Source organism: Oncorhynchus kisutch, linkage group LG28 (assembly GCF_002021735.2).
Source record: "Oncorhynchus kisutch isolate 150728-3 linkage group LG28, Okis_V2, whole genome shotgun sequence".
In the NCBI taxonomy this organism is placed as follows: Eukaryota; Metazoa; Chordata; class Actinopteri; order Salmoniformes; family Salmonidae; genus Oncorhynchus; species Oncorhynchus kisutch.
The window spans coordinates 18,436,991-18,454,519 of NC_034201.2; the positions used below are offsets into that span (position 1 = coordinate 18,436,991).

The window sequence follows — 17,529 nt, forward strand, 5'->3', positions numbered from 1 at the left end:
GCAATTATTAGTAAATGGAAGACATACAAGACCACTGATAATCTCCCTCGATCTGGGGCTACACGCAAGATCTCACCCCGTGGGGTCAAAATTATCACAAGAACGGTGAGCAAAAATCCCAGAACCACACGGGGTGAATGACCTGCAGAGAGCTGGGACCAAAGTAACAAAGCCTACCATCAGCAAGGGTATTGAAGATGAAACGTGGCTGGGTCTTTCAGCATGACAATAATCCCAAACACACTGCCCGGGCAACGAAGGAGTGGCTTCGTAAGAAGCATTTCAAGGTCCTGGAGTGGCCTAGCCAGTCTCCAGATCTCAACCCCATAGAAAATCTTTGGAGGGAGTTGAAAGTCTGTGTTGCCCAGCAACAGCCCCAAAACATCACTGCTCTAGAGGAGCTCTGCATGGAGAAATGGGCCAAAATACCAGCAACAGTGTGTGAAGACCTTGTGAAGACTTACAGAAAACGTTTGACCTCTGTCATTGCCAACAAAGGGTATATAACAAATACTTATTTTCCACCATAATTTGCAAATAAATTCATTAAAAATCCTACAATGTGATTTTCTGGATTTTTTTCTTCTCATTTTCTCTGTCATAATTGAAGTGTACCTATGATGAAAATTACAGGCCTCTCTCATCTTTTTAAGTGGGAGAACTTGCACAATTGGTGGCTGACTAAATACTTTTTTGCCCCACTGTACATACCCTACATTACTCATCTCATATGTATATACTGTACTCGATACCATCTACTGCATCTTGCCTATGCCGTTCTGTACCATCACTCATTCATATATCTTTATGTACATATTCTTTATCCCTTTACAGTTGTTTGTATAAGGTAGTAGTTGTGGAATTGTTAGGTTAGATTACTCGTTGGTTATTACTGCATTGTCGGAACTAGAAGCACGAGCATTTCGCTACACTCGCATTAACATCTGCTAACCATGTGTATGTGACAAATAAAATTTGATTTGATTTGAACATTTCCATGGCTCAATGTCCTCATGGATTTATTCCAACTGGGTTGCAAATTGCAATACTGTAGTAATAAAATATTAAAAGATTTATTGCTGTAGTGCAGGTGATGGGCAGATGTGTAAAGAGGCAGAAAATGAAACAGTGAAGAGCAGAAATAGATCAGTGAGTAGGGGGTGTAAACAGCCCAGGAGTACATACTCTAAGAAGGGGCTATTCAAACCCAGGCCTCCAGGTCCACACAACTGCTGTCAAATATTTGCTAATTCATTCAGTAAGCACTCATCTGTTGCAGGGGCAGCACAACTTTTTTGGGACAGGGGGTGCAGGGGAAATATGTTTTTAAAGCCTCATATAGATATCTTTCTGCTTATAATTACAGACATTTGGTAGGCTATTTGTCCACTTGTTGCTCTAGAACAGAGGTTTTCAAACTGGGGTCCGTGGACCCCTAAAGGTACTGCAGGGGTTCCGCAAATGTGTTTTTTTATCTTGGGGGGAGGTGGGTGATATATTACGCAATTTTTTTAAGTGAAAAAATATTTATTTTATGAATATCACTAGCTGCAACAAAATACCATCGTGGATACCATTTGTTTGTCTCTGCATCCAGTATGAAGGAAGCCAGAGGTAGTTTCATGAGCCAATGCTAACTAGCGCAATGACTGAAAGTACAAAGGAACAGTTAGCATGCTATTCGTACTCATCAGACTTGCCAAAATCTCGAACTATCCTTTTAATGTGGAGGAAATTACAGTCATTGGAGCTAACTACAGGTTTGTTTCTGATATAAATGCTTAAAAGACTGTTTCAGTGTCAACTTAAATGACCAAAACTAGATAGGAACTATATACACTACCATTCAAAAGTTTGGGGTCACTTAGAAGCGTCCTTGTTTTTGAAAGAAACGCACATTTTTTGTCCATTAAAATAACATTAAATTGATCAGAAATACAGTGTAGTCATTGTTAATGTTGTAAATGACTATTGTAGCTGCACACGGCAGATTTTTTTATGGAATATCTACATAGACGTACAGTGCCTTGCAAAAGTATTCATCCCCTTCGCGTTTTTCCTATTTTGTTGCATTACAACCTGTAATGTAAATGGATTTTCATTTGGATTTCATGTAATGGACATACACAACATAGTCAAAATTGGTAAAGTGAAATGTAAAAAGTTACTTGTTTCAAAAAATTCAAAAAAAAACATGGAAATGTATTCACCCCCTTTGCTATGAAGCCCCTAAATAAGATCTGGTGCAACCAATTACCTTCAGAAGTCACATAATTAGTTAGATTGCATACAGGTGGACTTTATTTAAGTGTCACATGATCTGTCACATGATCTCAGTACATATACAGCTGTTCTGAAAGGCCGCAGAGTCTGCAACACCACTAAGCAAAGGACACCACCAAGCAAGCAGCACCATTAAGACCAAGGAGCTGTCCAAACAGGTCAGGGACAAAGTTGTGGAGAACTACAGATAAGGGTTGGGTTATAGAAAAATATCAGACACTTTGAACATCCCACAGAGCACCATTAAATCCATTATTAAAAAATTGAAAGAATATGGCACCACAACAAACCTGCCAAGAGAGGGCCGCCCACTAAAACTCACAGACCAGGCAAGGAGGGCATTAATCAGAGAGTCAACAAAGAGACCAAAGATAAGCCTGAAGGAGCTGCAAAGCTCCACAGAAGAGATTGGAGTATCTGTCCATAGGACCACTTTAGCCGTACACTCCACATAGCTGGGCTTTACGGAAGAGTGGCCAGAAAGAGCCATTGCTCAAAGAAAAAAATAAGAAAACACGTTTGTTGTTCGCCAAAAGGCATGTGGGAGACTCCCCAAACATATGGAAGAAGGTACTCTGGTCAGATGAGACTAAAATGTTGCTTTTTGGCCATCAAGGAAAAGGCTATGTCTAGCACAAACCCAATACCTCTCATCACCCCGAGAACACCATCCAACAGTGAAGCATGGTGGTGGCAGCAGCATGCTGTGGGGATGTTTTTCATCGGCAGGGACTGGGAAATTCTTGAGGGAAACCTGTATCAGTCTTCCAGAGATTTGAGACTGGAACAGAGGTTCACCTTCCAGCAGAACAAGTGGATCACACTCGAGTGGTTTAAGGGGAAACAATTAAATGTCTTGGAATGGCCTAGTCAAAGCCCAGACCTCAATCCAATTGAGAATCTGTGGTATGACTTAAAGATGGCTGTACACCAGTGGAAGCCATCCAACTTGAAAGAGCTGGAGAAGTTTGCCTTGAAGAATGGGCAAAAATCCCTGTGGCTAGACGTGCCAAGCTTATAGAGACATACCCCAAGAGAATTGCAACTGTAATTAAGGCAAAAGGTGGCTCTACAAAGTATTTACTTTGGGGGGGGGGGGGGGATGAATAGTTATGCATGCTCAAGTTTTGTCTTATTTCTTGTTTGTTTCACAATAAAAATAGTTAGCATCTTCAAAGTGGTAGGCATGTTGTGTTAATCAAAGGATACAAACCCCCCAAAAATCTATTTTAATTCCAGGTTGTAGGCAATAAAATAGAAAAAATGCCAAGGGGGGTGGATACTTTCGCAACCCACTGTACAGAGGCCCATTGTCAGCAACCATCACTCCTGTGTTCCAATGGCACATTGTGTTAGCTAATCCAAGTTTATAATTTTAAAAGGCTAATTGATCATTATAAAACCCTTTTGCAATTATGTTAGCACAGCTGAAAACTGTTGTTCTGATTAAAGAAGCAATAAAACTGGCCTTCTTTAGACTAGTTGAGTATCTGGAGCATCAGCAATTGTGGGTTCGGTTACAGGCTCAAAATGGCTAGAAACAAAGAACTTTCTTCTGAAACTCATCAGTCTACTCTTGTTCTGAGAAATAAAGGCTATTCCATGCAAGAAATTGCCAAGAGACTGAAAATCTTGTACAACGCGGTGTACTACTCCCTTCACAGAACAGAGCAAACTGGCTCTAATCAGAATAGAAAGAGGAGTGGGAGGCCCCGCTGCACAACTGAGCAAGAGGACAAGTACATTAGTGTCTAGTTTGAGAAACAGACACCTCACACAAGTCCTCAACTGGCAGCTTCATTAAATAGTACCCGCAAAACACCAGTCTCAACATCAACAGTGAAAAGGCGACTCCGGGATGCTGGCCTTCTAGGCAGTGGCTAAAAAGACATCCCCGGTTAGACCAAATCTACACACATGCACATTTTCATGACATTTCAGGACTTTTTGGGAAGTAAAAATGTTTGACCATACTATTTTCCCTAACCCTAAACCTAACCCTATCCCTAACATAACCCTAACCCCAAAACCCATAAACCTAACCCTTAAACTTAAAATAGCACTTGAACAAATTCAGGACATGAAAAAAGTCCTGGCTTTTAAAAAAAAGTTTTTGTTATCTGATATTCAGGTGAATTGTTAGGACATTGGGGTCCTGAAAAGGTAGGAAGACAAGTACACACACACACTTTGACTTGACCCAAGTGTGCTGTGATGATTATTTAACAACAACAATACTGAACAGCAATGAAAGGCAGTCAATGTTTCCAACAGCAAGCTAACATCAACAACTATAATCATCATGACATCTCTGGCCCAATCAAAGAGAGCTGCTGCCTTCCGACCACAATAAAGGCTGCTGGATAACAGGGTGGTGTGAGGCATCCTAACCTCGCCCAAAGCTTAGCGTTGCATATGACCAGGGACAGCGCAGGTGAACAAAGTTCAACTGCAATATACTGTACTATACTTTATTTTACTCTATACTCTATAATTTATGTTATACCCCTGATGTTACCTCAGGCAGGTTGTATTAAGAGAGATTAACATAAAACCAAATTAATGTTGAAGTCTAAGTTTTAGCTATAGGGTCTGGTCTGTGGGTGTGTCTCAGAGGAAGCCTTAGTATAAATCTAATCATATGGATCTGAAATGTGCTCCAAGCCACCACTAGGTTAGCTAGGCCAAGCTTAAGTGCACTATAAAATAGCTGTAATTACAATATGTAAGTGTGTTTGTTCATGTGTAATTAGATTATTGCATGTGCACTACATAACTGTGCATGTACGCAGGTGTATGTGTGTGTGTCTGTGTGAGATAGTGATACACAAGTAAATGCCATGTACAGGTGTGAAAGTCTCTCTCACCCCCTCCTCCTCCTCCTCCTCTTCAACACTAGGCTCAGGGCTCTTGATGGAGCTAGACATCTGGCTGAATACAGAAGGGGTTTTCCCATTGACGTTCTGAAGGAGGCAAAACAAAAACAGGCAAAATGTCATTACAGTAAATATATTTACATAGCACTAGAGGTAGTACTTACTATGTAATAAGTGGTGTGTCCAGAGGGTGCCCAGGTCACCTCTGAATATAGTGATACATTTGACAAAGACGCACACTGACAGGAAGACTCATCAATCTCACCGGAGAAAGCATCAGAGTGAGCAAAACAGCGCCCTCTGACTTAGCTTTGACCAATAAACTTTCATTTGATTTGAATGTGTAGCACATGTTTCTGATGCCATCTGGCCAAAAAAAGAGTATGACATGTCATGTTATCTGTAGCCCATGTAGCTGATGCTAAGACAGAGGACCACTGTTTCCCTCTGGTTAAATAGTTGCAGCCTCTTGCAAATTGAAGGAAAATTATGAATGGAAATTATGAAACACGGGTAGACAAGAATGAGAAATAATTTTATAGGTTTGTTTATTTTTTAATTGGGGGGGGGGGGGGGGGGGGGCTGGCTTCCCTTGGCAGCCATGAATACACGCCACTTGATAGGCTGAATGTCATTACACGTATTGTGTTTGTAATAGATGTCCCGTTCCATTCAAATGGTGTGTGCACAATGCACTGTACACATGCTGGACTTATTTTGGAGTAGACAAATGTGCGCAAGTAACCTACTTAACCTACTTTTTGAAGTGATTCGTTTGACAATCAGATGAAAACATCCTGACTGTTTGTATTCCTGACTGTAACGGTTTTCCTCCTCTTGGATCGGACCAATATGCAGCGTGGAAAGTGTACGTCATTTTATTAAACTGAACACTAAAATACAAAGTAACAAAAATAATAACCGAAACAGTTCCGTCTGGTAACTAAAACAAAGACAGAAAACAACTACCCACAAATCATAGTGGGAAAACAGGCTGCCTAAGTATGGTTCTCAATCAGAGACAACGATAAACAGCTGCCTCTGATTGGGAACCATACCAGGCCAAACACAGAAATACAAAAACATAGAACAACACCTAGAATGCCCACCCCAACTCACGCCCTGAACAAACTAAAATAGAGACATAAAAAAGGAACTAAGGTCAGGATGTGACACTGACACATTAAAAGCTAATACAGTTAAATGACATGCCTTTACTATAAAGCCCATAAAAAATTCCCATGCACACAAACATACAGTGGTTCCTCAATTAAAAGTTTCAAGCTTATGCTGCTGTAACAGTATAACTTTAGACCGTCCCCTCACCCATACCCGGGTGCGAACCAGGGACCCTCTGCACACATCAACAACAGTGACCCACGAAGCATCGTTACCCATCGCTCCACAAAAGCCACGGCCCTTGCAGAGCAAGGGGAACTACTACTTCAAGGTCTAAGAGCAAGTGACGTCACCGATTGAAACGCTATTCAGCGCGCACCACCGCTAACTAAGCTAGCCGTTTTACATCCGTTACACTCACCCCCCTTTTGACCTCCTCCTTTTCCGCAGCAACCAGTGATCCGGGTCAACAGCATCAATGTAACAGTATAACTTTAGACCGTCCCCTCGCCGGGCTCGAACCAGGGACCCTCTGCACACATCAACAACAGTCACCCACGAAGCATCGTTACCCATCGCTCCACAAAAGCCGCGGCCCTTGCAGAACAATATGTCAATATGCCTTGTCCATTGCTGTTCTGGTTAGTGTTTATTGGCTTATTTCACTGTAGAGCCTCTAGCCCTGCTCATTTTACCTTATCCAACCTTTCAGTTCCACTACCCACACATGCGATGACATCACCAGGTTTCAATGATGTTTCTAGAGACAATATCTCTCTCATCACTCAATACCTAGGTTTACCTCCACTGTATTCACATCCTACCATACCTTTGTCTGTACATTATACCTTGAAGCTATTTTATCGCCCCCAGAAACCTCCTTTTACTCTCTGTTCCGGACGTTCTAAACTACCAATTCTCATAGCTTTTAGCCGTACCCTTATCCTACTCCTCCTCTGTTCCTCTGGTGATATAGAGGTGAATCCAGGCCCTGCAGTGCCTAGCTCCACTCCTGTTCCCGAGGCGCTCTCTTTTGATGACTTCTGTAACCGTAATAGCCTTAGTTTCATGCATGTTAACATTAGAAGCCTCCTCCCTAAGCTTGTTTTATTCACTGCTTTAGCACACTCTGCCAACCCGGATGTTCTAGCCGTGTCTGAATCCTGGCTTAGGAAGTCCACCAAAAATTCTGAAATCTCCATTCCGAACAACAACATTTTCAGACAAGATAGAATGGCCAAAGGGGGCGGTGTTGCAATCTACTGCAGAGATAGCCTGCAGAGTTCTGTGAATCCAGGCCCTGCAGTGCCTAGCTCCACTCCTGTTCCCGAGGCGCTCTCTTTTGATGACTTCTGTAACCGTAATAGCCTTAGTTTCATGCATGTTAACATTAGAAGCCTCCTCCCTAAGCTTGTTTTATTCACTGCTTTAGCACACTCTGCCAACCCGGATGTTCTAGCCGTGTCTGAATCCTGGCTTAGGAAGACCACCAAAAATTCTGAAATCTCCATTCCGAACAACAACATTTTCAGACAAGATAGAATGGCCAAAGGGGGCGGTGTTGCAATCTACTGCAGAGATAGCCTGCAGAGTTCTGTCCTACTATCCAGATCTGTACCCAAACAATTTGAACTTCTACTTTTAAAAATCCACCTCTCTAAAAACAAGTCTCTCACTGTTGCCACCTGCTATATACCACCCTCTGCCCCCAGCTGTGCTCTGGCCACCATATGTGAACTGATTGCCCCCCATCTATCTTCAGAGCTCGTGCTGCTAGGCGACCTAAACTGGAACATGCTTAACACCCCAGCCATCCTACAATCTAAGCTTGATGCCCTCAATCTCACACAAATTATCAATGAACCTACCAGGTACCACCCCAAAGCCGTAAACACGGGCACCCTCATAGATATCATCCTAACCAACTTGCCCTCTAAATACACCTCTGCTGTTTTCAACCAAGATCTCAGCGATCACTGCCTCATTGCCTGCATCCGTAATGGGTCAGCGGTTAAACAACCTCCACTCATCACTGTCAAACGCTCCCTGAAACACTTCGGCAGGCAGTCCTTTCTAATCGACTTGGCCAGGGTATCCTGGAAGGACATTGACCTCAACCCGTCAGTAGAGGATGCCTGGTTATTTTATTTAAATGCCTCCCTCACCATCTTAAATAAGCATGCCCCATTCAAGAAATGTAGAACCAGGAACAGGTATAGCCCCTGGTTCTCTCCAGACCTGACTGCCCTTAACCAACACAAAAACATCCTATGGCGTTCTGCATTAGCATCAAACAGCCCCCGTGATAGGCAACTTTTCAGGGAAGCAAGAAACCAATACACACAGGCAGTTAGAAAAGCCAAGGCTAGCTTTTTCAAGCAGAAATTTGCTTCCTGCAACACAAACTCAAAAAAGTTCTGTGACACTGTAAAGTCCTTGGAGAATAAGAACACCTCCTCCCAGCTGCCCACTGCACTGAGGATAGGAAACACTATCACTACCAATAAATCCACTATAATTGAGAATTTCAATAAGCATTTTTCTACGGCTGGCCATGCTTTCCACCTGGCTACCCCTACCCCGGTCAACAGCACTGCACCTCCCACAGCAACTCGCCCAAGCCTTCCCCATTTATCCTTTTCCCAAATCCAGTCAGCTGATGTTCTGAAAGAGCTGCAAAATCTGGACCCCTACAAATCAGCCCGGGCTAGACAATCTGGACCCTTTCTTTCTAAAATTATCTGCCGAAATTGTTGCAACCCCTATTACTACCTTGTTCAACCTCTCTTTCTGAGATTCCCAAAGATTGGAAAGCAGCTGCGGTCATCCCCCTCTTCAAAGGGGGGGGGACACTCTTGACCCAAACTGCTACAGACCTACAGTATATCTATCCTACCCTGCCTTTCTAAGGTCTTCTAAAGCCAATTCAACAAACAGATTACCGACCATTTTGAATCCCACCATACCTTCTCCGCTATGCAATCTGGTTTCAGACGAGCTTCAATGCCTTACAACACTCCTTCCGTGGCCTACAATTGCTCTTAAATACAAGTAAAACTAAATGCATGCTCTTCAACCGATCGCTGCCTGCACCTGCCCGCCCGTCCAACATCACTACTCTGGACGGTTCTGTCTTAGAATATGTGGACAACTACAAATACCTAGGTGTCTGGTTAGACTGTAAACTCTTCTTCCAGACTCACATCAAACATCTCCAATCCAAAGTTAAATCTAGAATTGGCTTCCTATTTAGCAACAAAGCCTCCTTCACTCATGCTGCCAAACATACCCTTGTAAAACTGACCATCCTACCGATCCTCGACTTTGGCGACGTCATTTAAAAATAGCCTCAAATACCCTACTCAATAAATTGGATGCAGTCTATCACAGTGCCATCCGTTTTGTCACCAAAGCCCCATACTACCCACCACTGCGACCTGTAAGCTCTCGTTGGCTGGCCTTCGCTTCATACTCGTCGCCAAACCCACTGGCTCCAGGTTATCTACAAGACCCTGCTAGGTAAAGTCCCCCCTTATCTCACTTCGCTGGTCACCATAGCAGCACCCACCTGTAGCACGTGCTCCAGCAGGTATATCTCTCTAGTCACCCCGAAAACCAATTCTTACTTTGGCCGCCTCGCCTTCCAGTTCTCTGCTGCCAATGACTGGAACGAACTGCAAAAATCTCTGAAACTGGAAACACTTATCCCCTCACTAGCTTTAAGCACCAGCTGTCAGAGCAGCTCACAGATTACTGCACCTGTACATAGCCCATCTATAATTTAGCCCAAACAACTACCTCTCCCCCTACTGTATTTATTAATTTTGCTCCTTTGCACCCCCATTATTTCTATCTCTACTTTGCACATTCTTCCACTGCAAATATACCATTCCAGTGTTTATTTTATTTATTATTATTTTATTTTTTTACTTGCTATATTGTATTTACTTTGCCACCATGGCCTTTTTTTACCTTTACCTCCCTTATCTCACCTCATTTGCTCACATCGACGAGACGGCCTACAGGGAGGAGGTGAGGGCCCTCGGAGTGTGGTGTCAGGAAAATAACCTCACACTCAACGTCAACAAAACTAAGGAGATGATTGTGGACTTCAGGAAACAGCAGAGGGAACACCCCCCTATCCACATCGATGGAAAAGTAGTGGAGAGGGTAGCAAGTTTTAAGTTCCTCGGCATACACATCACAGACAAACTGAATTAGTCCACTCACACAGACAGCATCGTGAAGAAGGCGCAGCAGCGCCTCTTCAACCTCAGGAGGCTGAAGAAATTCGGCTTGTCACCAAAAGCACTCACAAACTTCTACAGATGCACAATCGAGAGCATCCTGGCGGGCTGTATCACCGCCTGGTATGGCAACTGCACCGCCCTCAACTGTAAGGCTCTCCAGAGGGTAGTGAGGTCTGCACAACGCATCACCGGGGGCAAACTACCTGCCCTCCAGGACACCTACACCACCCGATGCTACAGGAAGGCCATAAAGATCATCAAGGACATCAACCACCCGAGCCACTGCCTGTTCACCCCGCTGTCATCCAGAAGGCGAGGTCAGTACAGGTGCATCAAAGCTGGGACCGAGAGACTGAAAAACAGCTTCTATCTCAAGGCCATCAGACTGTTAAACAGCCACCACTAACATTGAGTGGCTGCTGCCAACACACTGTCAATGACACTGACTCAACTCCAGCCACTTTAATAATGGGAATTGATGGGAAATTATGTAAATATCTCACTAGCCACTTTAAACAATGCTACCTTATATAATGTTACTTACCCTACATTATTCATCTCATATGCATACGTATATACTGTACTCTATATCATCGACTGCATCCTTATGTAATACATGTATCACTAGCCATTTTAACTATGCCACTTTGTTTACATACTCATCTCATATGTTATACTGTACTCGATATCATCTACTGTATTTATTTTATTTATTTTACCTTTATTTAACCAGGTAGGCAAGTTGAGAACAAGTTCTCATTTACAATTGCGACCTTATCTTGCCTATGCTGCTCTGTACCATCACTCATTCATATATCCTTAAGTACATATTCTTTATCCCCTTACACTGTGTATAAGACAGTAGTTTTTTGGAATTGTTAGTTAGATTACTTGTTCGTTATTACTGCATTGTCGGAACTAGAAGCACAAGCATTTCGCTACACTCGCATTAACATCTGCTAACCATGTGTATGTGACAAATAAATTTGATTTGTATATAGACTCATTTTTCTACTGTATTATTGTATTATGTTTGTTTTACTCCATGTGTAACTCTGTGTTGTTGACTATACGTTTATGTGTAACTCTGTGTTGTTGTTCGTGTTGCACTGCTATGCTTTATCTTGGCCAGGTCGCAATTGTAAATGAGAACTTGTTCTCAACTTGCCTACCTGGTTAAATAAAGGTGAAATGAATAAATAAATGAAACTTTTTATGAATTAAAAACAACTATTGAAAACCTTTTGCTCCTGAATGTCATGTTTAAGACTGCCGGGATTTAAAATCTTGCAATATTCAAATAATATTTAGTGCAATTGTACATAATGGAGTATATGGAAAATTAACATCAAAGAAAGAATAAAGAAAATGAATATGCAGGTGAGTTAAAAAGAGGGACTTTACATCAAATCTCCTTATAGTGTGGATATTCATTTATTAATTGCGACATGTACAACACCATTTCCCCCCCCATGTTTTATTTAAATCATTTTAAAAATAAACTAGACTTTTAAGTATCACTTTTTTATGTCAGCAATTAGACATTGTTCTTAGCTAGTAACCCCCTACCACCCTATTCTTTCACAATAGCTGACCTTATTTTATCCGCAGTTTTGAGTTGCTCTGTCCAACTCCGTGGTGGATAACACCCACTCTTCGTTCATGTAATGGGCTGTAAGGCACAAGTATCCTGTCAAGTGTAATTGGGCCATTGTATTTACCCAAGTTCGGAACCACCCGCCTGCTGATTTTTTTGCCCAATGCAGGACTAGTGCGAGAGAGAGCCTCGGACAGAAATATTCACAACCCCATTCATTTACAAAAGGATAGTTTAATAGCTTGGTTAGGTGTGAAAAATCCCAAAATGTGTGCCGGTTTAGACTACCCACAGACGCTGCGGTCAGTCAGAGTTGATTCCTATCAGCACTATGCTTCTGTACCTGCTTCTGTTGCCTATCTATGTGTTTGTTTAATATCATACTGCAACCGCAAAATGTGGGATAAAGCAATTTCACAAATCCGTGTGTTTTTAAATGTTGCTATGCTGTAATAAAGCATTAGAACAGACTCTGGTATTACTTTATTTAGTGTTGTTTACACTGTTCCAAACGGGCAGAAAAAGTATATAGTAATATACCAGGTTCCTGTTTGTCATGTAACAGTATCTCTTGTGCTTTTGACAATGACGAAATACCCTTTTCTGCAACTCTACGCCCTCACAAAATGGCATGGCCCCCCTAAACTGGGTGTGCCCCACCTTGGCCACACCATTCAAAACATTTTGGACATGCTACTGTTGTTATTAGTTACATGTTACACATTCAATCTCAAAGAAGAAAAAACACTTGAATTTCTGTAAAACTTCAGAAGATGAATCAGAAGATGTTCAAAGAGAAACACAGCTGCAGATAGAGTGATGACAGGGCTGTTGATTCAGAGGGGCGTAAGAAGTTGCTGTAATGTGTGTTTGTGTTACAGACTGTATGTGTCACGCCCTGGCCTTAGTTATCTTTGTTTTCTTTATTATTTTGGTTAGGCCAGGGTATGACATGGGTGATGTATGGCTTTTGTCTCATCTAGGGTGTTTGTACTGTCTAGGTTTTTTTTGTAGATTTATGTAGTTGTGTTCATTCAGGTGTTTATATAAGTCTATGGTTGCCTAGATTGGTTCCCAATCAGAGGCAGGTGTTTATCGTTGTCTCTGATTGGGAACCATATTTAGGCAGCCATGTTCTTTGGGTATTTTGTGGGTGATTGTTTCCTGTGTCAGTGTTTGTGCCACACGGGACTGTTTCGTTGCCAGTTCACTTTATTATTTTGTATATGTGTTCATGTTCAGTTTTTTCTTATTAAAAACCATGGACACCTACCACGCTGCATTTTGGTCCGATCCTTTTTTCACCTCTTCAGAGGAAGAGGAGGAAATCTGCCGTGACAGAATCACCCACCAAAACAGTACCAAGCAGCGTGGTGACAGGCAGCGGCAGGTGGAGCAGCGCAATCAGGACTATTGGACTTGGGAGGAGATACAGGATGGAGATGGACACTGGACGCAGCCGGGGGAATATCGCCGCCCCAAGGCAGAGCTGGAGGCAGCCAAAGCGGAGAGGCGGTGGTTTGAAGAGGAAGCACGGAAGCAGGGCTGGAAGCCCGAGTGTCAGCCCCATGTTATGTTGTGGAGCGCACGGTGTCCCCAGTGCGGGTGCATAGCCCGGTGCGGTACATACCAGCTCCTCGTATTGGCCGGGCTAGAGTGGGCATCGAGCCAGGTGCCATGAAGCTGGCTCTACGCATCTGGTCTCAAGTGCGTCTCCTTGGGCCGGCGTACATGGCATCAGCCTTACGCATGGTGTCCCCGGTTCGCCTACACAGCCCAGTGCGGGCAATTCCACCTCACCGCACTGGCAGGGCGACCGGGAGCATTAAACCAGGTAAGGTTGGGCAGGCTCGGTGCTCAAGAGCTCCAGTGCGCCTGCACGGTCCGGTCTATCCAGTGCCACCTCCACGCACCAGCCTTCCGGTGGCAGCCCCCCGCACCAGGCTTCCTGTGCGTGTCCAGAGCCCAGTACTCCCTGTTCCTCCCTCCCGCACTCGCCCTGAGGTGCTTGTCCTCCGCCCAGTACTACCTGCGCCGGCACCACGCACCAGGCCTACAGTGCGCCTCGCCTGTCCAGCGCCGCTAGAGCCTCCCTCCTCTCCAGCGCCGCTAGAGTCTCCTGCCTGTCCAGAGCCACTAGAGTCTCCCGCCTGTCCAGAGCCGCTAGAGTCTCCCGCCTGTCCAGAGCCGCTAGAGTCTCCCGCCTCTCCAGAGCCGCCAGTCTGCAAGGAGCCGCCAGAGCCTCCAGTCTGCCAGGATCAGCCAGAGCCGCCAGTCTGCCAGGATCAGCTAGAGCCGCCAGTCTGCCAGGATCAGCCAGGATCCGCCAGTCTGCCAGGATTCGCCAGTATGCCAGGATCCGCCAGTCTGCCAGGATCCACCAGAGCCGCCAGTCTGCCAGGATCCGCCAGAGCCGCAGTCTGCCAGGATCCGCCAGAGCCGCCAGTCTGCCAGGATCCGCCAGAGCCGCCAGTCTGCCAGGATCCGCCAGAGCCGCCAGAGCCGCCAGGATCCGCCAGAGCCACCAGTCTGCCAGGATCCGCCAGAGCCACCAGTCTGCCAGGATCCGCCAGAGCCGCCAGTCTGCCAGGATCCGCCAGAGCCACCAGTCTGCCAGGATCCGCCAGAGCCGGCTGTCTGCCAGAATCCGCCAGTCTGCCAGGATCCGCCAGAGCCGCCAGTCTGCCAGGATCCACCAGAACCGCCAGTCAGCCTGGATCCGCCAGTCAGCCAGGATCTGCCAGTCAGCCAGAGCCGCCAGGATCCGCCAGAGCCGCCAGTCTGCCAGGATCCGCCAGTCTGCCAGGATCCGCCAGAGCCGCCAGTCAGCCTGGATCCGCCAGTCAGCCAGGATCCGCCAGAGCCGCCAGTCTGCCAGGATCCGCCAGAGCCGCCAGAGCCGCCAGGATCCGCCAGAGCCACCAGTCTGCCAGGATCCGCCAGAGCCGCCAGTCTGCCAGGATCCGCCAGAGCCGCCAGTCTGCCAGGATCCACCAGAACCGCCAGTCAGCCTGGATCCGCCAGTCAGCCAGGATCTGCCAGTCAGCCAGAGCCGCCAGGATCCGCCAGAGCCGCCAGTCTGCCAGGATCCGCCAGTCTGCCAGGATCCGCCAGAGCCGCCAGTCAGCCTGGATCCGCCAGTCAGCCAGGATCCGCCAGAGCCGCCAGTCAGCCAGGATCCGCCCCTCAGTCCGGAGCTGCCCCTCAGTCCAGTGGGGCCATTTAGTAGGGTTGACAATCCTAGGTTGGCGGCGAGGGTCGCGTTCCTAGGATGCCACAAAAGCGGACTAAGACTATGGTGGAGTGGGGTCCACGTCCCGCGCCAGAGCCGCCACCGTGGACAGACGCCCACCCAGACCCTCCCTTATGGGTTTAGGTGTGCGGCCGGGAGTCCGCACCTTTGGGGGGGGGGGGGGGTCACGCCCTGTCACGCCCTGGCCTTAGTTATCTTTGTTTTCTTTATTATTTTGGTTAGGCCAGGGTGTGACATGGGTGATGTATGGTTTGGTTATGGTTGCCTAGATTGGTTCTCAATCAGAGGCAGGTGTTTATCGTTGTCTCTGATTGGGAACCATATTTAGGCAGCCATGTTCTTTGGGTATTTTGTGGGTGATTGTTTCCTGTGTCAGTGTTTGTGCCACACGGGACTGTTTCGTTGCCAGTTCACTTTATTATTTTGTATGTGTTCATGTTCAGTTTTTTCTTATTACAAACCATGGACACTTACCACGCTGCATATTGGTCCGATCCTTGTTTCACCTCTTCAGAGGAAGAGGAGGAAATCTGCCTTAACAGTATGTTTGTTTGTGTAACTCTGTTTTGTTGTCGCACTGCTTTGCTTTATCTTGACCAGGTCCCAGTTGTAAATGAGAACTTGTTCTCAACTGGCCTACCTGGTTAAATAAAAAATGTAAACATTTTTATAAAAAGTTGCTTTATTATATAAGGTGTGGCAGCTGGTTTGAACTTGACTAGGATTGGCTCGCTCCATAACATAAGTACCCTGTGGGACCCAAGACAAGACAAGCATTCAGTAAATTATGCTTCATTCATATTTTTCATTTTCTCTGGTGTAGGGTTATACTGGAGCAAATGGTTGTGGCTTTTCCTGTACATGATTATCAAATGAATAATGAATGGTTAGGGACAATTACACAGTGGGCAGATTATGATAGACCTGTCATGTGGACCTGCACTGACATGCTGTTCTCTTTACTTGCTCATAGATGGTGGATTCTCCGATGGTCCCTAATGTGATCATACGTAGCCTAATAGATGATGCCTAATAGATGAACAGTTCTCTACATACTTAAGATACATGTTATATTATTGAATGTTAAATTGTGATACTTTTACAGGCACTAAGCCTATTTCTTCACAAAATAAATATCCATCATAGTGTATTGTAATAAACTCACCTCTACAATTTGTTCTCGGTAGATGTCTGATTCTTCCAAACTATTTACACGGACCCTCTGGATATTCTGCAAATATACAGGTGACACCATCTGCTGCATAACCTGAGGGGCCTGGTTGACCAGCACATACTGCATCTGCTGCTGCTGACTCGCCTGCTGAACTGGCATTAGGTAGCGCACGGTATCGTAGCCATTACCGATGCCATACTGTACCGGAGCAGACGAAACACTCATAGTTCTGTAACCGTCGATGTATTGGCCCGGCGATAGAACTGTGGTGGCTGGGTCCGACGAGACGCTGACGGTCCTGTATGACGTGGAGGTATTCTGAATAGACATCTTGCTGCGAGTGCGAAGAATAAATTCCACCCAGGTTGAAACTTTGGCTAGATAATGAGTGCGCGCGTGCGAACGTCTATCACTAAAATATTGTAGCAGAGTAAACTAACTAGGTCCAGTCTCTGAAATACTGAACTTTGAGAACTGTGAAGGTGTTTTGTGTTGTACTACTACGCAACGAAAGCATTGGGGGCGGAGATCTATGCAAATGTCCTCCTGTCATACCTCGTTGTTCTCAAATCACAGGGAATGTAGCCTACCTGAAATCTAGGCAAATGAACGTTCAGTTCGCCTCAACGTTTACTACGTTTCATGACGGTTTGTAGGCCTACCTAACGACGTTTTCCCAAACCGGTGTACACCATTCTTCAACATCCTTGAATACATTCTCCCCCGTTTGGTAGGTGTGCTGAGGAGTCACCAGCTAAAATTACAAACTCGTGCAGCACACCATATGGTAAGCTAAATAAGTGCCTTCTGGGCCACCATAATCACGTTTTTCCAACTGGTCGTTCAGTAGTTTTCGTTGAATTAACGATGCACACCGTTGTTGTTTCTGAAAGCAACCCAAGCCACTTAGATACACTATAAAATGAATTGGTCAACTGTATAATAGTACTCTAACATTAATTCATACACATACTAGT

The 17,529-nt window shown here is 45.0% G+C and overlaps 1 protein-coding gene across 1 annotated transcript in view; it reads right to left on the reverse strand.

Moving 5' to 3' along the window:
* LOC109872669 (protein POF1B-like) overlaps positions 1-17,284 on the reverse strand; it is a 66,007-nt gene extending 48,723 nt beyond the window's left edge. Inside the window, exons 1-2 of the mRNA XM_020463980.2 lie at positions 16,544-17,284; positions 5,151-5,246 (exon numbers count right to left, since the gene is read on the reverse strand). Coding sequence (XP_020319569.1) covers positions 5,151-5,246; positions 16,544-16,882 — 435 coding nt within the window. The 5' untranslated portion in view covers positions 16,883-17,284. The remainder of the gene's footprint in view (positions 1-5,150; positions 5,247-16,543) is intronic.
* Positions 17,285-17,529: the final 245 nt, after the last annotated feature.